This window comes from Hevea brasiliensis, chromosome 4, assembly GCF_030052815.1.
Source record: "Hevea brasiliensis isolate MT/VB/25A 57/8 chromosome 4, ASM3005281v1, whole genome shotgun sequence".
NCBI classification, from domain to species: Eukaryota; Viridiplantae; Streptophyta; class Magnoliopsida; order Malpighiales; family Euphorbiaceae; genus Hevea; species Hevea brasiliensis.
This window is the reverse complement of record NC_079496.1, coordinates 4,272,616-4,294,812: the sequence shown is the minus strand read 5'-3', so window position 1 is coordinate 4,294,812 and position 22,197 is coordinate 4,272,616. Positions and strand designations below refer to the sequence as shown.

General features: G+C 36.6%; 3 protein-coding genes across 4 annotated transcripts; 1 reads left to right on the top strand and 2 right to left on the bottom strand.

Annotated features, from left to right (window-relative positions):
* Positions 1-266: 266 nt before the first annotated feature.
* On the bottom strand, positions 267-7,878 carry LOC110660658 (protein CDC73 homolog). 2 transcript variants are annotated; one of them, XR_002495978.2, is made up of 7 exons: positions 6,448-7,878; positions 6,148-6,230; positions 5,895-5,988; positions 2,292-2,509; positions 1,594-1,809; positions 1,410-1,500; positions 267-1,183 (listed from the first exon to the last, which is right to left on the bottom strand). XR_002495978.2 is itself a non-coding variant. In XM_021819022.2 (4 exons), exons 1-3 carry the CDS (start codon positions 7,493-7,495, stop codon positions 5,896-5,898), a joined length of 1,224 nt encoding a protein of 407 aa, XP_021674714.1. In that variant the 5' UTR covers positions 7,496-7,878; the 3' UTR covers positions 2,106-2,509; position 5,895. The 2 variants fall into 2 exon arrangements, 1 of the variants encoding a protein (XP_021674714.1); XM_021819022.2 differs by lacking the exons at positions 267-1,183; positions 1,410-1,500; positions 1,594-1,809 and having other exon boundaries at positions 2,106-2,509.
* LOC110660660 (non-specific lipid transfer protein GPI-anchored 5) lies at positions 873-2,025 on the top strand. Its single transcript, XM_021819025.2, has 3 exons — positions 873-1,191; positions 1,424-1,480; positions 1,692-2,025. Exons 1-3 carry the CDS (start codon positions 873-875, stop codon positions 1,823-1,825), a joined length of 510 nt encoding a protein of 169 aa, XP_021674717.1. The 3' UTR covers positions 1,826-2,025.
* A 147-nt stretch (positions 7,879-8,025) lies between the features above and the next one.
* LOC110660659 (uncharacterized) lies at positions 8,026-8,761 on the bottom strand. The gene has a single exon (XM_021819024.2). The coding sequence runs from the start codon at positions 8,701-8,703 to the stop codon at positions 8,143-8,145; it is 561 nt and encodes a 186-aa protein (XP_021674716.1). The 5' UTR covers positions 8,704-8,761; the 3' UTR covers positions 8,026-8,142.
* Positions 8,762-22,197: the final 13,436 nt, after the last annotated feature.

Below are 22,197 nucleotides of genomic sequence, written 5' to 3'. Positions count from 1 at the left end.
ATTAAAAAATAAGTAGTTTTGAAAGAATCAAAATTCATGCTAAAAATGTTATAACTTTGCAGAAATTCAATTTATTTAATACTATTGAAAGCTCCAAATACTACTATTTTAATTATTTTTCTGAGTGTTTTATGCACATAATTAATTAACACTCATTACCTAGCAATAATACATCAATTTGATGCAATAAAATGAGAGTCGCGAATGAGTATCCCCTAAATTCTGAGCGTCCAGAGCTGGTCATCGTCTCACGAAGAAAACAAGAATAGCTCAACATTCTTTCTGGACAAGTTTATCCTTGTTCATTGCGAGAAAATATCATTATCAAATTTTCCTTAGGTTTGAAGCAACAGGAAGACACGTAGCTAAATACACTGTCAAAAAAGAGCCAGCAGTCCTTTAATCTTCTTCCACCAGAATTTTTTATGCTTTCTAAATCAGTTCTCTCAGATTCTGAAAGAGAAAGCACAAAGCCAAATTCTAGTAAAGGTGCAGTCAGAAGCACGTTATGCTTCTCCCTATGGAATCAGAATTTCTAAAAGTCTCCATGTTTGAATCCCTTATTATTACTCTGTATCTAAGACTTCAAGCAGCACAAGTCGGTCACCTACACAACCAAACTCCAAGGCCTTCCCAGGTAAGCCACGTATAGGCATAGCAAGTATCCAAGGGTCCAGGTTTGAACACCTTCAGCTTTTTACCAAAGAACCCGGTTAGGAGGTCAGGAATAGTTGGTCACCCACATAATCCAATTCTCATTTGTCAGCTCTGGCCTCAAATTCCTATAAAAGCCAGACTTCTTTCTCCCAATTCCATCAAACTTAAGTAGTTGCAGGATATATTCACATTCTACAGGCATTTCCAGAGACCCAATGGCACACACACAAATGGCAACGAGTTTGGCTTTGATCCTAGTGAGCGTGCTATGGGCAGGAGCTATGGCACAGTCTAGTTGTACAAATGTCTTAATAAGCATGTCACCATGCCTGAATTACATCACAGGGAACAGCTCAACTCCATCTTCACAGTGCTGCACACAGCTTTCCAGTGTCGTTCGCTCTTCACCCCAGTGCTTGTGTGAGGTTCTAAATGGTGGTGGCTCATCACTTGGGATCAACATCAACCAGACCCAGGCTCTTGCTTTGCCTGGTGCTTGCAATGTTCAGACTCCACCCACCAGCCGCTGCAACGGTAAGTAATTCTCTCATCAATATCAGCTTCCTATGAATTCAAACCTTCATGCCAAAAGTCAAAACTGGTTCCAAGATTCCGCAGGTGGATTTCTTAATGTGAATTGAGTTTGGATCAGGGAAGGTTAAAAATGAAATTAAGAAGTAAAATCCCCATTAACTGGGAAGAGATCATTGAACATTCAAAATTTCACTACGACTTAATTCTAATTGTACTACCTGTATGTAAACAGCCACTTCTCCAGCCGCCTCTCCAGCAGGAACACCAGAAGTTCCAAGTACACCTTCAGGTACTGCATGCTTTCATAAACTGCAAATTACAAATTGCATGTAGAATTACAGTAACAGATTAGTCGTACTCTTTACACAACTATTGACTATGAAAACATCAGATCTAGCTCACCAATAAGGTTTTCAATGCTTCTTTGCCAGTAAGCCATTGAACGTTTTGCACAAATTCTTCATTCTCTTCTCTGGTTTAACTTGTTTGACTTCTTGTAGGAACTGGATCTAAAACTGTACCATCAAGAGAAGTAGATGGAACATCAAATGGGAGCTCCACCAAGTTGTCAATCTCATTGCTCGCATTCCTTCTCTTTGCAGCTTCATATGTTTCAACCTTCACAACATACTGATTTTCTGATCAGCAAGTCCACCCTTCACTATTTCCCAATCTTGCATATTCCCAGCTATTACTGTTTTTATAATTTATTATTGATTTCTCTTTGGTTGATGGTGTATGTATTATTTACTTTTCTTGACCTCATTTGAGGTTGTATTACTGGAGATATCTACCTCTCTTCCCTTCACAATAAAAACATCATTTCATGCCTAAGCATATCATTGCCAAATTCTTAGGAAATATCAAGGCATAATATACTACAGAATAAAGATGAGCATGTAAATGGCCAAAAATAACAAGCAAAAATTGCCTAGAAGTTCATCAAAGCCATTAAGTTGGCAAACCTTCTACGTACTGAGGTTTATGCTACTAATAAAGCAAAATTTGTTCATAATTCAATACATTCTCCATCTTCTGCCATAAACTTAGATCATTAAGCACAGAAAAATGGAAGGAAGAAAAGCATTGTCAAAACAGACCTTACACTGAAAATTTTGTAGCCCAAACACAGTCACTTCTGCAGAAAACTAAGTATCGGCTGCAACAAGCCATTGGCATTTAATTGACCAAAAGACAAGCACTCAGTGGCCTGACCATAGACATCTCCATATATACAGAACAAGGCATCCCCAACACTCCACAACGTCGAACGACATTGTGCAACTCATAATTGTCATGATACAGTTCCATTTTCAAACTGCAACAAAAAGTGAAAATTTTTATAATTCACTGTATACACACGCAAGTTATTCATATGCTCTAAGCACAAATACCACTAGAAGTGGAAACTGAATGGAAATTCTGGGAGGAATACAAAGCTATTATTAGTTATAAATTTGGAAGCATATTAGGTATTGAAACATACATCTCAATTCACCTACAAAATAACTTATCCAAAAGTGGACAAATGAAAATCCTAACACCTTTCTACTAAATGCGAAGATTAGAAGAGTATATATGAAAGGATTATGGTGATAAAGGATCTAAGGCATAAATGAAATTCACAAGCAATTTAATAAAAGTCAAAAGATAACAACTATTATGGCAAGATACGGAATTATGGACTAATATTTCCTAGCCATGGGACAAGGAATCTGCTACTATAAAAATTTTCTTGGTAAAGCTAGCAAAAGTTAACCAACCCCAACTAGTTTGGGATTAAGACTTAGTTGTTATTGTTGTTGTTGTTGTTGTTGTTGTTGTACAGATAGCAAAAGTCTGGCTCTTCACCAATTAGAGTAACATCACTGCCTAAAGATCAATGTTCTTCCAACAGCCCAGGTAAGCAGATTAAAACAAGCTCATAGTGCAGGATATAGAATCCAAGTGTAGGAACCAATCCCTTTTTATTTTCAATCTTGCTTAATGTTTACAGCACTATGGCTATAAGCACTTTGTATACTTAGATTATCAAACCCATAGATGGATCATTGATGTCATGGGAGAACTGTAAAGGTTTGGCTCAAGCCCATAGTTATTAGATAATTCAAATTCAATGTAACATTTTGCATAGTAATTAAAGGCGTGCCTGAGACTCAAGGCTCACCCGGCTTCAACCTAGCACCTCTACAGGAGAAAGGCAAGCGACATTTATCGGGTCCCCGCTTATGTGCCTAGACGTGCGACTTGTTCTAAGCGCAAGGCTCTGGAAAAGCACAACTTCTTTATTTCCACATTTGACGAGCACTTCCGTTAACAAAATGCACTACCACTCAACTCGAAATTTGTCAATCTATCAAAATCCAATATTGATGCACTAGTAAGTTTTTGAAGTTAGTATCGTTGTTAATAACTAGTTGCCAAAATCTCATCAAACTACCACAACCTGGATTTCAAACCTTCCATATTTCCATTTTCAACAGTATCACTATTTTATTATCTTTTCCAAAAAAAAATATTGCATATACACCTATTTCAAGATTTACGCCAAAAGAAAAAAAGCAAAAACATCATCCACTAACTTGAGAACTAAGTAATACTCCTTTAGTTCTTAAAGATGAGGAAGGTGATGAACATATAGACTTTAAATATGAGAATCAAGCAGATGAAAGTGTAGAAGAAGATGATGAAGATTATAAAGCCATTCTTAATGAAGACTAAAGCGTAGTTACTTTATAATTGCTTGAGTTTAGTTCTGAGACATTAAAAGACTGTTCAAGTTTTAACATATTAGTACTTGAATGCTTACTAGTTACTATAATTTTTAGTTTTATGTTATTTGAAGTTTGATGAAATACGTATATTTGACTTTTATGAATTTTTCTTTTTGCGCCTCACATCGCCCAAGCATGTGCCTACGCCTTACACCTTGAATCTAGGCTCCAGGACTCCTTGGCACTTTAGTGAGCCTTGAGCCTTTAATAACTATATTGAAAATACATAATGATGTGGAGCTTGGCCGTAAAAGAAATAAGGTAAAAGACAAAGGAAGAAGGCTGGTTTGAAAACAGGGCCAAATCAGTATGCTGCAGCAACTTCCAGAAATTCCAGTAAAGTGTGGCAGTGCAGTACACGCCCTGGGCGTGTACCAGGACCTGTCCAGCAGTGAGGTCTTGCTTGTTTCAGTCCAAATTCACTTCCGAAGCTGTCCAAGTTCCTTTAGACTTCCCATTTCTGCAAGTTATTACTCCTAATTTAGCTTCCCATTTTAATTAGGACCTGTTTATATTTTCCTATTTCAATTAGAAGTAGAGATTAGTTTCCTACCGTATCTAGGATTTAGTTTTCCTACTTATTTTAGATTTTCCTATTATATTTTAGTTTATCGAAACTTCCTAATTAACATAGTTATTAAATGTGCGCCTCAGGCTCAAGGCTCACTAGGCTCCAACCCTAGCGCCTTATGCGCCTAGACGTGCGCCTTTGTTCAAGTGCAAGACTCTAAAAAGACACACGTTCTTTATTTCCATCTTCGGTAAGAACTTTCACAGACAAAAAACACTATCACTTAACTTGAAATTTGCCGACCTAACAGAATCCTATACTAACGCGTTAGGAAGTTTTCGGAATTAGTATCGTTCGTGGTAACTAGCCGCCAAAATCTTATCAATCCAGCACACCCAAGATCACAATCACAAACCCCCATAATTCCATTTTCAACACTACCGCTCTATTGTTATCTTCTCAAACAAAAAAAAAAATTTTGTTGCATCTACACTTATTTTAAGATTTATACTAAAGGAAAAAGAAAAGCATCATCCGTTAACTTGAAAACTAAGAGTCCATTAGTTCTTAGAGATAAGAAAGATGATGAAGGTATTGATTTTGAAGATAAGTATCAAGATGATAAAGGTGTAGAAGAAGACAAAGCAGATTATGATGCTACTCTTGATGAAGATTGAAGGATAATTATTTTATGATTGCTTTAGTTTTGAGGTATTAAAAAACTATTAAGTTTCAATATATTAGGGTCTTAAACTTTTAGTAGTTTATTTTTATTTTATTTGAATTGTAAAATAATTATTAATTGAATACTTATTAGTTATTATTATTTTTGTTTTATGTTATTTGAAATTTAATGAAATATTCACATTTATTTGACTTTTATGATTTTTTTTTTCTTGCGCCTCACCTTGGTCAGGTACAAGCCTACCCCTGCGCATTGTGCCTAGACTCTTGGACCCCTTAGCGCCTTAGTGCATCTTAAGCCTTTAATAACTATGTTAATTAATAATTTAATATTCCTATTAGATTTAGAAGCCTAAAAGCTCCATAAATACCCCTTATTTACATGTATTTCAGTTAAGAGTTTTTCAGTTAGTAAAATCTAGTAGAGGTTTTTCTCTCTATTTTCACTCTTGTGTGAGTGTGTGTTCTTTCGTGAGCTTCACGCTGCGTCACATAAGGTCATGCATGCAGTTGCTTGATCCAACTGGCAATGCTATATTTTATTCCATCCACAATATTTGGGAGCCTAACATCCTGAGGAGGCCAATTTATCATATCAATAAAATCCCAATGAAATAATTATTCAAAGGCAACACCATACACTGCACACAAAATCAATAAATCATAATCCACCACAAAAATGCTAATTAGTATTTCTCAACAAAACTTGAAAATATACAAGTATAGGCACGAACTTCATGAATGTGATCGTGAGCGCACAAACTCTTCAAGTCTGTCCCACACTTCCAATGCTGCTGCCCTATCCTGGTGTCTCTTGTTCTTGCTAATCTGCATATTTTGAATAATTATTATAGTTATTTGCTAATTGTCACAAAGCAAACAAGGTGTAAAAGACAGAAAAAATAATACAGGCAGCCAGCAAAGTAAAACCTAACCAAAACACAGATTTTAAGCATGAAGTAACTGAAGAAGAAACAAAATGCTCACCGAGATGATCTTTACATTCCATTGCTTCACAGTCTTTGCTGATTCTACACTGTCATCTTCAAACCTCATGAAAAATCCAATGACTGCATCAAATAAATTTCAGTAGAGAGCATTATGACAATTCAACACATTTTCTTCAAAATAACCAATTAACAGATGTATATAAAACTCTCATTCTCTGAGCTCATCATGTTAACCAATCATCTTCCTAAAACCCACACGAATAAAAAACAATCACATACAAAATGCAAATGCCAAAAAATTGAAGCACCAATCGTACAAACCACAAAGTTCACTCACTTTTATTAAATATCTCCACGTGATCCTTAAACGGCCAATCCTTGAATTGCCACTCTTTTCCCAACACGAAAACAGCCACAACCCGGTCCCAATCCTCAGCCTTGAGCGCAGACGGCTTGTCCCTGACCTCATATGCAGTCATCACCCTATTCCTATCAGTACTAAATTTCTTCTGTACTGTGACACAGTCTGGCTTCGCCCCTTTCATTTGCTTCACCTTCACATCCGTAGGTATATAAATTCCATCCTCCAAAAACTCCTTCACATTATAAATAGTAATCAAAGTCTGGAACGCACTGGGAACTAAAATTATGGGCACTCCTTCCCCAAATTTGCCTCCTTTCAAATGCATTTTGGGCTTGGGTGTCGCATCATAACCCAGCTCATCACCATATCCAATTCCTCTCTCGTCAGCCCCCATCAATCTACTCTTAGCCACCAACCCATCCTTCCTCTGCTGGGATTCGATTCTCTGCCTCTCCTCTTCACGCCGAGTAGAGGCCACCAGCACACTATAAAAATCTCTGTTCTTGCACTCCAACAACGACTCCCTATCCTTGAGAGGCCTCTCCATGGAGTATATCATAGTAATGGGATCCTCCTCTTTACCATTATCAGCTCCCGCCACATCAGCATCATGAGAATCGAGGAAAGCGGGGTCGTCGGGTCGGTACTCGTTGGCGAGATCAGCATTAGGGTTTTGCTGATGCTGTTGTTGCTGCTGGGGAAGAGGGTAAACGATGGAGTCGGTGGAGGAGAGCTTTCCGGTGAGGTAATCGAAAAGGGGCTTGCGGTCGATAAAGGTTATGGGGGTGAGGCCAACGGCACGAGCATTCTGGAGGTAATCAGTGAACTTGAGATTGGCGTTCTGGATGTAGTAAACCAGAGTTTCGAGGGTGTAGAGATTGCCGTGCTTAGAGCGATAAGCAGTCTTTATAGAGCAAGGGAAGGTGTAATCGGTTCCGAAACGGAACTCCTCGTTAACTCGGACGATCTTGTCCACTTCGCCGCGAATGGTGAAGTCGCGGAGAGCCGAAAGAGGATCCATTTAGGAGAAATTTGGAACCTTGGAGGTTTGGACTATGGACGGAAACTGAGAAAAAAGGCGCAACGATATGAAGTGATAAAGGTTGATGACAACGAAGATTGGGATTTTGCTGCAGAAGATTATGTGAGTAGCCAACATACTGTTCTGGGTGAATTTTATTGCCGAGGATTTGGATTGAACGAAGATTGGAATTTGAGAAAGGAGATTGGGCTTCAAATTGCCTAAACCAGTGAGCCTTCAGGGCTTCTTCTACTTGGGCTTTCAGGGCTTCTTTTGTTACTGGACCCTTCCAGGAGTTTAATAGTGAGCAAATACCTCTGCGCACAGCCGAAACGAGCCAACACATTATAGATTAGGACCCATTTTTCTGTGTTTTCTCTCGTTATTTAACCTGTGGGTTGTTTTCCTACTTTATAAACGTCCGCAAATCTCGAGTTCTTGATATGTCAAAACACCAACTTTTAGCTTGAACAAGAGAACGATGTTCAGTTGTTCATTGGAATCAAGGTGTAGAATTATATGATCCAATCTTAAGGCAAATAAATGTTTAGTATTCGACTTCAAAATTGGCATATTTTGTCACAATATCTTTCACTCATTCACTTAGAAAAAGAAATCTAGAAAAAATTTCGTACAAACAATAACAATCAAATTACAGGATCAGTAGCAAGAAGACTATACATAACCACGTCTCTAGACCTTCCCTTCAGAATAAAATACCTTCTTAGAACACCTTCTCTCGTGAAGCCAGCCTTCTCTAGGACCTTTTGTGAGCCCACATTTTGTACATCTACTAAGGCTTCAAGTCTCTCCAGTTCTGGCCTTTCGCTAAAAATGGTTTTGGCCACCATTTTCACTGCCCTTGTTGCAATTCCTTTGCCCCAGTATTGGCCAGCCAGAACATAGCCAAGTTCACCTCTGCATATATCATTACCTGAATTCTTTGTCACTGAAATGGCACCAATAGGCCTGTTGTTAAGGCATATTGCCCTAAACCATGGGTGGGATATAACAGTGTTTTTGATATAGTTTATGCCATCTTCTTTGCTAGTGTAAGGATTAAAACTACAAAAATGAGTCACTCTCTCATCAGAAGCCCAGACCATGAAATCATCGACATCGGAGACCTCCAATGGACGAAAAGAGATATTGGAGAATTCATCAACCCCATCTTGCAAGTCTGCTGCTACAGAAGAATCTTGTTCCATTTTGTACGCTTCCAGAAAATTAGATTATCAATCGTAGAGTTTTCACCCAAGAAAATGTTGCTTAAATAAAGAATGGCTGCAGGAAACTACCTGGAACCGAAACAAAAAACGACAATTGGGATCAAGGTCAACTTTGCTTTACTTGGAGTGGCAAGCAAGGATAGCATATATTATTTCAGGACAAAAAGAGGGGAAGAAAATAATTCTGCTAATATTATGGCCGCCTTGTTTGACCCGTGGCCTGGGGAACAAGGTGCATAAGTGGCAATCAAACAATGGCATGGGGACACGATTCATGGATTTTTCTGTAGTATGGACCTGACAAGTAATCCAAGCTCAAGCCTCCACAAATACAATGATATCTCTAGTCAATCCTACATTTTACTCGGTTATAATTACTGGAACCCACTAGCCACCCATGGTATTCTCTCTTGCAAATTCATAGCCGCAGGAAAAATACTGTGGAAATTTAATATTTATTTATTTATTTATTTTAATTAATTAATAATAATTTAATATGTTTATTTAAAAAAAATATTTTATTGGATGATATATTTATTTATTTTATATATTATTTTTAAAATTATATATATATATATATATATATATATATATATATATATATATATATATATATATATATATATATATATGTAATATGAATAATCCAATTCAATAATAACTCTTATCCCATTGTACACCTAATAGAACTCTTGAAATATATATATCCTAATCATCTCTTCTGTTAAACTTTGTTCTCAAAACCTGTTTGTCACCTCTTTTTTTATCAAATCCTCTCAATATATATTTTCATAATCTTTTATTTATTGTTATATATATATATATATATATATATATATATATATATATATATATATATATATATATATATAAATTTATGATTTATAATCTGATGTGCGCAGAGAATCCCTAAATTTTTACTTCTCTATTCATCACTTTCGATTCTATTTTTAAGGAGATTCGAATATTCAATCTGTCAGTTAAAATTCTCTATCTTCCATAGAAAATAACTATTGTCTTGAAGGTTCCAGGTGAGTGGTAATTATAGTACATGACATCGTTTTAGTCCCTTTTAAAATTTCTTAGCATTAAGTTTATTATTAAATGAAATTTTAAATTAATATTTTAACAATTATTTTACATGTGATTTTCTAGAGTTTTATTTTATTGTTAAATTTTATTTCGATTTTGATTAAATAATTGATTTTATCAACTATCTCTGCATTAGAGCCATTAAGATTCCGGGAACAGGCCTTTAATGTATTTATATTGATTGATATTTGACTTTAAAATTTATCGATATGTTACACTGGATTGATTTGATCTTATTGACTCTCTGAAATTATTGAAATAAACTATTGAAATTGCACTATCAGTTATTATTTGCTATTTGAAATTTTTTTATTGATTTTGATTGGTTTGTACAAATTGATTTTGATTGGTTTGTACAAATTGATTTTCTATTTTGAATTGGTACCTGTGCCCAGTATCTGTTTCTGTTATCTGGCCCCACCGTATGGACTATCACGGTATTAGGTTGCATTATCGAGTCATGCATCATTGCAGTTTATGGGTTGCATTAGTATTATATGCATTGATATCTGTAAAGGAGAAGGAAGGTATCTAATATCTAGTAGCGCGCTTACTATCTGGCCTTTGGTGATATGGGGTATCATCACCCTGGTGCACTGTACCATAAAATTTTTATTGAATGAATATCTTTTATATATATGTTTTATGAAATTATTTTATTAATGATTTTGATAGCATGAGCATGATTTTATTGAATAGAAAATTTATTATGAAATTAATTAAGCGTCTGCCTGTTCCTATTCCGTAGTGTGCTATAATTATCATTCACTGAGCATTTAGCTCAAACCATATTTTCTCATGCATTTATCATTTGAGATCGGTAATTCTGGTGATCCAAATATTCAGTCCATTTTCTGGAGAGGGACAATCTTTGATTTGTTCTCATGGTATGCCCAAATTCATATTTTCTCAGGCTAATAAGTAGTTTAGTTTATTGAACAGTTTAAGTTTTTATTTGAAATCTATAGAGACTTCGCAATTTATTTATAAGATATTTATGATGTTTATTCAGTATTTTGTTTATTTGGATTTTGTCTATTTTTTTGGGATTAGTAAGTGACAATATATTCATTCAAGATACTCTGATAAGGCTTGCATGATTTAAAAATACTTAAATTATGCACCAGTCACGGTTCAGAATTTTTAGTCGTGACAAAGTTGGTATCAGAGCTCTATTGAGATCTAGTAAACTTGCGGAGCATAGGATCCTTAACGTCTTTTCAATTTATCATTGCTTTAGATATCTGCGTCCTTCGTACCTTTTCACTTGTCTTAATTTGGCTCATATTTTCAAATTTAATGCTTATTTATTAAAATGAATAGGTGCCTGGGTCTGTTAGACGTAAGAGGAGAACTAGGGCCAAGGGTCTTAATGGTGCAAACCTTGATCCAACAGGGGAGGTACCACCTCAAACTATTAATCAGACATCTGAACAGACGCCTATGGCTAAGACTGGGGTACAACCATTCTTTTGTTTCTCCATACTTTTCCATGATATTTAATACACCACCTACTTTGTTAGAGTATTCTTTATCTGTATCAACACCTATGAGGAACGCAATAGACACTGATATGGTGTATAGAGGATGTATGGTTCACATTGGAGATAGGGAATTAGCTGCAGATCATGTTTCTTTAGATATATTTGAGTTTGATGTGATTTTAGGCATGGATTGGTTAGCCACTTATCACGTTTCATTAGATTGTCATAATAAAGTTGCACTCTTTAAAATTCCTAGGGAGGCAGAATTTCAATTTCAGGGAGATCGCAATATAGCTTCTAGTAATCTTATCTCAGTAGTGAGTGCTAGCCGATTATTGCGAAAGAGTTGTAAGGGGTATCTAGCTTATGTTAGAGACGTTCAGGTAGAAGGTGCAGGTTTGGAGAATGTTGCAGTGGTTAAGGAGTTTCCTGATGTGTTTGTAGAAGATTTATCAAGTTTACCCCCGGAGCGAGAGGTAGAGTTTGGTATAGACTTAGTTCCTGGAACTGAGCCCATATCTATGCCACCTTATCGTATGGCACCCGCAGAACTTAAGGAGTTAAAGAAGCGGCTACAGGACCTGCTAGATAAGGGGTTTATTCGCCCTAGTGTTTCTCCATGGGATGCTCCTATGTTATTTGTACGGAAGAAGGATGGGTCTTTGAGAATGTCAATTGATTATAGGCAATTGAATAAGGTGACTGTGCGTAATAAGTATTCTCTTCCACACATAGATGACCTGTTTGATCAACTTCAAGGTGTAAAGTATTTTTCCAAGATTGATCTTCGATCTGGGTATCATCAATTGAGGGTCAAGAAAGAAGACATACTCAAGATAGCCTTTAGGACTAGGTATGGACACTATGAATTTCTTGTAATGTCTTTTGGTCTTACCCATGCTCCAGCCGCTTTTATGGATCTCATGAATAGAGTTTTCAAGCCTTTCTTAGATCAATTTGTTATAGCGTTCATCGATGACATTCTAGTGCACTCAAAGAGTAAAGAGGAGTATGAACAGCATTTGAGAATTATCCTTCAGACCTTATGGGAACACAAGCTATTTGCCAAGTTTTCAAAATGTGAGTTCTGGTTTGATAGTGTAGCTTTCCTAGGCCATACAGTATCTAAGGATGGGGTGTGTGTTGATAAGAAGAAAGTTGAGGCAGTGCTTCATTGGTCTATACCCACAATTGTGTCAGAGATTTGTAGTTTCTTGGGTTTAGTAAGGTATTATAGACGGTTTGTTCAAGACTTCCCTTGTATTGCAGCACCTTTAACTAAGTAGACACAGAAGAATATGAAATTTCAGTGGTCTGAGGCTTGTGAAAAAGTTTTCAGGAGCTTAAGACTCGTTCAACTACAGCATCAGTGTTAGCCCTTCCATCTAGATCAGGGGGTCATGCAGTATATTGTGATGCTTTTAGGATTGGTTTAGGATGTGTTTTGATGCAACATGGACGAGTTATTGCATATGCTTCTCGTCAGTTGAAAAGGCACAAGCAGAATTATCCAACTCATGATTTAGAAATAACTGCAATAATTTTTGCTTTAAAAATTTGGAGGCACTATCTGTATGGTGAGACTTGTGAAATCTTCACTGACCATAAAAGTCTCAAATATATCTTTGACCAATGTGATCTTAATCTTAGGCAAAGGAGATGGGTAGAATTGCTGAAGGATTATGATTGCACCATACAGTATCACTCTGGAAAAGCTAATGTGGTCGTTGATGTTCTAAGCAGGAAGTCTTCTGGTAGTTTAGCCCATATATCTACCAAGAGGAGGCTTCCGATTGGTGAATTACAAGAGTTGCTAGATCAGGGAGTAGAGTTTGAAATCATAGCTAGATCATTCTTAGCACATTTTCGAGTTAGGCCTATCTTGATCGATCGAATTAAGGCTACTCAGAAGAGGGATTCTCAGTTGTGTGAGATTATAGATAGTATTCATTAAGGCCAAGCTCAAGGGTTCATGTTAATAATGATGGAGTTCTTCGTTATGGAACTAGACTTTGTGTCCCCAATTTTGATGAGTTGAGAAGAGAAATCATGGAGGAGGCACACCATTCTGCTTACACAGTACACCCAGGTTCAAATAAGATGTACCGTGATTTAAGGGAGCATTATTGGTGGGGTGGCATGAAGAGGGATGTTGCAGACTTTGTTGCTAAATGTTTGACTTGTCAGCAGGTTAAGGCAGAATATCAGAGACCATCTGGGTTACTTCAGCCGTTGCCTATTCCTGAGTGGAAGTGGGAGCATATTGCCATGGACTTTGTTGTGGGTCTACCTAGTACGCGAGGTGATTACAATGCAATGCAGGTGATAGTGGGCCAGTTGACAAAATCTGCTCATTTCCTTCCTGTGAAGACTACATATGACTTTGCTAAACTTACACAGTTGTATATAAACAAGATTGTTAGTCTTCATGGAGTTCCAGTTTTTATTGTCTCTGATCGTGGTACTCAGTTTACTTCTCAATTTTGGAAGAAATTCCAAAGAGCTTTAGGAACAAGAGTAGACTTTCTATAGCACCCTAGGCAAATCCCACATCGGCAAAACATGGGAGAGATGCTGGGTTTATAAGTTAGCGGTTCGTAACCCCTAGCGAAGCGTTTTAAAACTGTGAGGGCTTTGGTCCAGAGCGGACAATATCACTAATGGGCTGGGCCATTATATTTGTGGTATCAGAGCCAGGTTAAGGTCTAGTAAACTTGCAGAGCATAGGATCCTTAACGTCTTTTCAGTTTATCATTGCTTTAGATGTCTACGTCCTTCGTACCTTTTCACTTGTCTTAATTTAGCTCACATTTTCAAATTTAATGCTTAATTATTAAAATGAATAGGTGCCTGGGTCTGTTAGACGTACGAGGAGAACTAGGGCTAAGGGTCTTAATGGTGCAAACCTTGATCCAACAGGGGAGGTACCACCTCAAACTATTAATCAAACATCTGAACAGACGCCTATGGCTAAGACTAGGGCACAACCATTCCTTTGTTTCTCCATACTTTTCCATGAAATTTAGTACACCACCTACTTTGTTAGAGTATCCTTTATCTGTATCAACACCTATGAGGAATGCAATAGACACTGATATAGTGTATAGGGGATGTATAGTTCACATTAGAGATAGGGAATTAACTACAGATCTTTTTTCTTTAGATATATTTGAGTTTGATGTGATTTTAGGCATGGATTGGTTAGCCACTTATCACGTTTCATTGGATTGTCATAATAAAGTTTTACTCTTTAAAATTCCTGGGGAGGCAGAATTTCAATTTCAAGGAGATTGCAGTATAGCCTCTAGTAATCTTATCTCCGTAGTGAGTGCTAGACGATTATTGCGAAAGAGGTGTAAAGGGTATCTAGCTTATGTTAGAGATCTTCAAGTAGAAGGTGCAAGTTTGGAGAATGTTGCAGTGATTAAGGAGTTTCCTGATGTGTTTCCAGAAGATTTATTAGGTTTACCCCCGAAGCGAGAGGTAGAGTTTGGTATAGACTTAGTTCCTGGAACTGAGCCCATATCTATGCCACCTTATCGTATGGCACCCGCAGAACTTAAGGAGTTGAAGGAGCAACTACAGGACCTACTAGATAAGGGGTTTATTCGCCCTAGTGTTTCTCCATGGGGTGCTCCTGTGTTATTTGTACGGAAGAAGGATGGGTCTTTGAGAATGTGCATTGATTATAGGCAATTGAATAAGGTAACTGTGCGTAATAAATATCCTCTTCCACGCATGGATGACCTATTTGACCAACTTCAAGGTGCAAGGTATTTTTCCAAGATTGATCTTCGATCTGGGTATCATCAATTGAGGGTCAAGAAAAAAGACATACTCAAGACGGCCTTTAGGACTAGGTATGGACACTATGAATTTCTTGTAATATCTTTTGGTCTTACCAATGCTCCAGCCGCTTTTATGGATCTCATGAATAGAGTTTTCAAGCCTTTCTTAGATCAATTTGTTATAGTGTTCATCAATGACATTCTAGTGTACTCAAAGAGTAAAGAGGAGCATGAGCAACATTTGAGAATTATCCTTCAGACCTTACGGGAACACAAGCTATATGCCAAGTTCTCAAAATGTGAGTTCTGGTTAGATAGTGTGGCTTTCCTAGGCCATATAGTATCTAAGGATGGGGTGCGCATTGATAAGAAGAAAGTTGAGGCAGTGCTTCATTGGCCTAGACCCACAATTGTGTTAGAGATTCATAGTTTCTTGGGTTTAGCAAGGTATTATAGACGGTTTGTTCAAGACTTCTCTTGTATTGCAGCACCTTTAACTAAGTTGACACAGAAGAATGTGAAATTTCAGTGGTCTAAGGCTTGTGAAAAAAGTTTTCAGGAGCTTAAGACTCGTTTAACTACAGCACCAGTGTTAGCCCTTCCGTCTGGATCAGGAGGCTATGTAGTGTATTGTGATGCTTCTAGGATTGGTTTAGGATGTGTTTTGATGCAGCATGGACGGGTTATTGCATATGTTTCTCGTCAGTTAAAAAGACACGAGCAAAATTATCCAACTCATGATTTGGAAATGGCTACAGTAATTTTTGCTTTAAAAATCTTGAGGCACTATCTGTATGGTGAGACTTGTGAGATCTTCACTGACCACAAAAGTCTCAAATACATTTTTGACCAACGTGATCTTAATCTTAGGCAAAGGAGATGGGTAGAATTGCTGAAGAATTATGATTGCACCATACAGTATCACCCTGGAAAAGCTAATGTGGTGGCTGATGCTCTAAGCAGGAAGTCTTCTAGTAGTTTAGCCCATATATCTACAAAGATAAGGCCTCTGATTGGTGAATTACATGAGTTGCTAGATCAAGGAGTAGAGTTTGAAATCATAGCTGGATCATTCTTAGCACATTTTCGAGTTAGGCCTATCTTGATTGATCGAATTAAGGCTGCTCAGAAGAGCGATTCTCAGTTATGTGAGATTATAGACAAATATAATGGCCCGGCCCACTAGTGATATTGTCCGCTCTAGGCCAAAGCCCTCACGATTTTAAAACGCGTCGCTAGGGGTTACGAACCGCTAACTTATAAACCCAACATCTCTCTCGTGTTTTGCCAATGTGGGATTTGCCTAGGGTGTTACAATCCACCCCCCTTATGGGACTCAGCGTCCTCGCTGAGGTTTGCCCCACCATCGCCCAACGTTGCACACGGAGCGGCTCTGATACCAAATATAATGCCCCGGCCCACTAGTGATATTGTCCGCTCTAGGCCGAAGCCCTCACGGTTTTAAAATGCGTCACTAGGGGTTACGAACCGCTAACTTATAAACCCAGCATCTCTCCCGTGTTTTGCCGATGTGGAATTTGCCTAGGGTGTTACAATCCACCCCCCTTATGGGACTCAGTGTCCTCGCTGAGGTTACAAATATAATGGCCCAGCCCACTAGTGATATTGTCCGCTCTGGGCTGAAGTCTTCACGGTTTTAAAACGCGTCGCTAGGGGTTACGAACCCCTAACTTATAAACCCAGCATCTCTCCCGTGTTTTGCCGATGTGGGATTTGCCTAGGGTGTTACAATTGTAACAACCCAAAATTCTGAACCGTGACCGCATAGTTTAAGTATTCTTAAATCATGCAAGCCTTATCAGAGTATCTTGAATGAATATATTGTCACTTACTAATCCCAAAAATAGACAAAATCCAAATAAACAAAATGCTGAATAAACATCATAAATATCCCATAAGTAAACTGCGGAGTCTCTATAGATTTTAAATAAAAACTTAAACTGTTCAATAAACTAAACTAATTATTAACTCGAGAAAACATGAATCCGAGCATACCATGAGAACAAATCAAAGATTGTCCCTCTCCAGAAAATGGATTGAATATTTGGATCAGCTGTAGAATTCTACTGATCTGAAACAGATAACAGACAGAGAAAATGTGGTTTGAGCTAAATGCTCAGTGAATGATAATTATAGCACACAATGGAATAGGAACAGGCAAACGCTTGATTAATTTCACAATAAATTTTTTATTCAATAAAATCATGCTCATGCTGTCAAAATCATTAATGAAATAATTTCATAAAATATATATATTAAAGAAATTCATTCAATAAAAATTTTATGGTACAGTGCACCAGGGTGATGATACCCCACATTACTAAAGGCCAAATGGTAAGCGCGCTACCAGATATTAGATACATTCCTCCTCCTTCACAGATATCAATGCATATGATACTAATGCAAACCATAAACGGCAATGATGCATGACTCGATAATGCAACCTAATACCGTGATAGTATAACTGTTCATCCACTGCAAATCCGCAAGTCCCATCCCGTCGTGTGTGTGTGTGTGTATATATATATATATAAATTATTGTCCAACAGTAATTATAATCAACCAAATTCAATATCAATTATAAAAAATAAATTTATAGAGTAGTTGTAACAGATCAATAAAAGAAAATAAAATTAGATTCACCCATTATTGAACAAGGAATGAGAATTTTTACCTTGAAAACAGAATCGAAGGTGATGAATAGAGAAGTAAAAAAATTTAGGGATTCTTTGCGCGCATCATATTATAAATAGTAAATTTTTTTTATATTTATATATATATGTACATATATAATAATAATTTAAAAGATAATTAAAATACATGTTGAGAGTATTTGATAGAAAAAGGAGGTGACAAACAGGTTTTGAGAGCAAAGTTTAACAGAATAGATGATTAGGGTATATATATATTTCAAGAGTTCTATTAGGTGTAGAATGAGATAAGAGTTATTATTGACCTGGGTTGTTCAGATTGCAGATATATATTTAATTTCAAAAATAATATATATATCTAAAATAAATAAGCAGACCATCCAATAAAACATATATATATTTTTTATAAATATATTAAATTACTGTTAGCTAATTAAAATAAAATAATAATAAATAATAAATATATATGGGTTTCCACATACTTCCCCCCTTAAAAAAATTCGGTCCCCTAATTTGAATAGACAAAATTCTAACCTGAAGAATCAAATAAGTGAGGATATTTGGCTCGTATTTCAGATTCTGCCTCCCATGTGGCCTCACTACTTGAGTGATTATGCCACAAGACTTTGATCAAAGTCACTTCTTTAGATTGGAGTTTCCTAATTTATCGATCTAAAATCTTTATTGGTTGCTCCTCATATGACATATCATCCCTAAATTTGATGGTTTGAGGTTGTAAAACATGAGATGGATCTGGTACATACTTCCTAAGCATAGAAATATGGAAAACTGGATGTACATGTGCAAAACCAGGTGGAAGGGCTAAACGGTAAGCAACTGCTCCAATTCTCTCCAAAATTTCAAATGGACCAACAAAACGAGGGCTAAGCTTCCCTTTCTTCCCAAACCTCATGATTCCTTTCATAGGGGAAACTCTCAGAAATACATTATCAACAATCATAAATTCTATATCTTTACGCTTAGGGTCAGCATAACTTCTCTGTCAACTTTGAGCAGTCAAAAGTCGATCACGAATTAGTCGAACCTTCTCTAAAGTTAATTGTATCAACTCTGGTCTAGTAAGCCTTCTTTCTCCAACTTCATCCCAACAAACTGGTGACCTACACTTTCGACCATATAATGCCTCGTATGGAGCCATCTCTATACTTGCCTGATAACTGTTATTATAAGCAAACTCCACTAAAGGCAAATGATGATCCCAATCGCCACCAAAATCCATAACGCATGCACGAAGCATGTCCTCTAATGTCTGTATGGTCCTTTCTGACTGTCCATCCGTCTGAGTTTGAAAAGCAGTACTAAAGTCTACTCGTGTTCCTAAAGCTTCTTGGAATTTCTTCCAAAATCGAGAAGTAAATTAAGTATCACTGTAACATCCTCACTTTAGCTAGTTCGTACAGTCTACTGTTCCAGTGACCAATGTCGATCCGGACAGCTAGAATGTTTGAAATCATAAATAGACTAAAGTGAGGAGTTATAATGAAACTAAATAATGCTCATAAAAATCAAGAAAAAATTTTAGAAATCAAATACACTAAGGTTAAACGAGCCGAAACACCAGGGATGGGTAACCCAAAAGGGAAGTGACGGTGAAGGCCGTTAACAACCCTAGACCTAGGGGAAAAATTATAAAATAATTATTAAGACTCCAGAGAAGGGTCATTGAGGTTCTTATGGCATTAGAATGCCAAGAAAATACATGAAAAGATTTTTCAATTTATACAGACAATTTTGGCTCGTTAAGCCAAACAGAGGGCATTTTGATCATTTCGATCATTTCGTCTTCAGAGATAATTTTTGGCCAACTTGTCCAGTTAAATAAATAATTTATATAACATAAAATATGAATAAATGTTGTTAAAAATTTAATTGCAATTAAATAGACAAGAAAATATGAGAAAATGAAAGAAAATGGACTTATGACATCATAATGATGTCATTAAGATTCTCCCAACCAACCCAATGTGGACATATGGCATAAACTTATTTAAAAGAGACAAAATGGGCTAGAAAAATGAAAAAACTCAGAACTCTTTCTTCTTCTTTCTTCTTTGCCGTGACCCTCCTCCATAGCCACCCATTTTCAAGCTTTTGAAAGCTTGATTTCACTAGCTTCTACCTCACTAAACCTAATACTCCCAACACAAAAAAGTGTTCTTACACCTTAGAGATTCTTTTGGGAGAAAAAAGAAAAGGAAAACAAAAACCCTAGCAAGTGGGAAACTTCACTCCATTAAAGGTTAGTGACATAACCTTGTTCTTTCGCTTTAAATTAATGTGTAAGGACTAAGAATGAGTGTAAATGGCAAAGAAATTGATGAAATACCATTTGTATGCTATCCCTAAATTTCAGTAGCCTTGGTTAGGGTATGATTATGATGAGTTTTATGGAGTTAACATGCTTGTATGGCTGTCCACAATATGTATCTCTTAAGTGGATTGATGAAATGCAATGATAATGCATGGGTTGTAATGTTGAGTTAGGGTTTGGGGTGGAAAAATGAGACTTTGACCATGTGATGATGAAAGTAGGTTTTGATGGTCAATTAGTGACCATTTGGTTTGGTTTGAATCAAAAATGAAGAGAATTGTGTAGTGGGATTTGAGTTTGGTGTGGCTGCCCTTGGTGAGCTACAAGACTGGACATGAGTCCAGCAGGTTTGGGCAGCAATAACTTGAATTGTAGAGGTTTAATTGGTGCAAGGCTAATTGAAAATAAAACTAGACACATAATGGCACAACTTTGGTGAAGAAACCATACTCAGAAAACCAAACCAAGTTGACCAAAAGTTTGCCCTAATCTGGGTGACCTGCATTCTGCCTGGGCAAAATGACCAAATGAACAGTGTTAAGTCATTTGGCCATAACTCAGTGTAGAAATGTCCAATTGACCTGAAATTTTACCAGAAATAAGCTGAGATATAGATCTACAACTTTCATGGAGAAACCTAACCTAAATTATAACCAGAACATATTCAAAAAGTGAGTTGCAATCACTATTCCAAGTACTGTAGATTTGGTCAGTCCAGAAATTCTGGACAAAATTTTAATCCGGTCAATTGTGGTTTTTGGGCTATAACTTGAGTTACAAAACTCCAAATGGAGTGATTCAAAAAAGGAAATGCAACTAGACAAAATAAGGAACAACTTTCATGTTGATCATTTTGCCAAATTCCCACTGCAAAAATGACTAATGGAACAGTAAAAACAAAGCATGAAAACTGAAAATTCTGTCCAATTAACATTAAGCTTAGAAATGGTATTGGCATTCAATACCAACAAATTTAAAATGCAAAATGTGGTATGTTGGGAGTATTAGAATTAATGTACCTATTTCCTATGCAAAAGTCAACATTTTTATTGACTAATGAATGGAATAGTAACACTAAAACTTAAATTTCAAAAATTGTGAAACTTAAAAGTGTAAAATGCCCTAGTATACCTAGCAAGATTGGTTTGGATAGGTTGGCATGCCAATAGGGTTCTGCTAGCAGTACTGCATATGGCTTCACGCCATTCTGTATTTCATGGCTTTCCATACCATTCTGTGACATAATAGCCTTTGGCTATGTTATTTGAGTTGTTACACTCGGGTTTTATCCCTAATGATTATTACAGCTTATTAGCTATTCTGTTGCACACCGGGAGATACAATGTGACCAATGGTGTGATGGTCCGAGGTACTTAGTACCCAGTGCCAGTTTACCCATTTATCCAGTCCAGTCAACTAGTATGGTTTACTCGGGCTATGATAACAAACCTTACAAAATTTTAAACGGATAATACTGCAAATAATATCAGAAATTAAGTCTACCCAAAAACGTAAACACACATTCTGCATATTATTTTATTTTATTTTATTTTATTTTATATTGTCACCACTAAGCAGAATTACTTAGCGCGTCGCTTTTGCTATGCGCAGGTACTAGAGACCTAGCTGGGGAGCCCAGCAGACATCAGACAGGGTGAGCCTTCAAAGCTGCATCCGGAGTCCAGAGTCACCTCACCTCTACAGTGCATAAGGTAAGACATTAAGATTTTGGGTAGCATTTTGTATTTTGTATTTTGTATTAGTTTTGGGATTGTAACTATAAACTCTTGAAATTATTTGATGATGTAAATATATGAAATTTCATATTATTGAAATTTTCTGTATATTATGTTGAGAAATATTTATGAATGTGCTTCCAGTAATGAAGTGAAAAGAAAAAAAATTCTGAAAATAATGTTGTGATTTGAGATTGAGATTTTAAGATTGATTTGAAATGTGTATAATGGAGTTTGGATTTGGAAATTATATTGGAAGTGTTTTTAAACAGGTTCAGAAGAACTATTTTTTCAATTTACAGCAGGCACTCTGCAGGATTTTCTATAAAAATTTTGAAAAAATTCAGATTTATCAAAAATTGTAAATAA

Bases quoted from the DNA above. Each gene is read 5' to 3' on its own strand.
- LOC110660660 (XM_021819025.2), top strand. From the start codon at position 873: ATGGCACACACACAAATGGCAACGAGTTTGGCTTTGATCCTAGTGAGC. The intron at 1,192-1,423 runs GTAAGTAATTCT...GTATGTAAACAG, and splicing joins ACCCACCAGCCGCTGCAACG to CCACTTCTCCAGCCGCCTCT. The intron at 1,481-1,691 runs GTACTGCATGCT...GACTTCTTGTAG, and splicing joins AGTTCCAAGTACACCTTCAG to GAACTGGATCTAAAACTGTA.
- LOC110660658 (XM_021819022.2), bottom strand. From the start codon at position 7,495: ATGGATCCTCTTTCGGCTCTCCGCGACTTCACCATTCGCGGCGAAGTG. The intron at 6,231-6,447 runs GTGAGTGAACTT...TATTTGATGCAG, and splicing joins CGTGGAGATATTTAATAAAA to TCATTGGATTTTTCATGAGG. The intron at 5,989-6,147 runs GTGAGCATTTTG...CAAAATATGCAG, and splicing joins GGAATGTAAAGATCATCTCG to ATTAGCAAGAACAAGAGACA.
- LOC110660659 (XM_021819024.2), bottom strand. From the start codon at position 8,703: ATGGAACAAGATTCTTCTGTAGCAGCAGACTTGCAAGATGGGGTTGAT.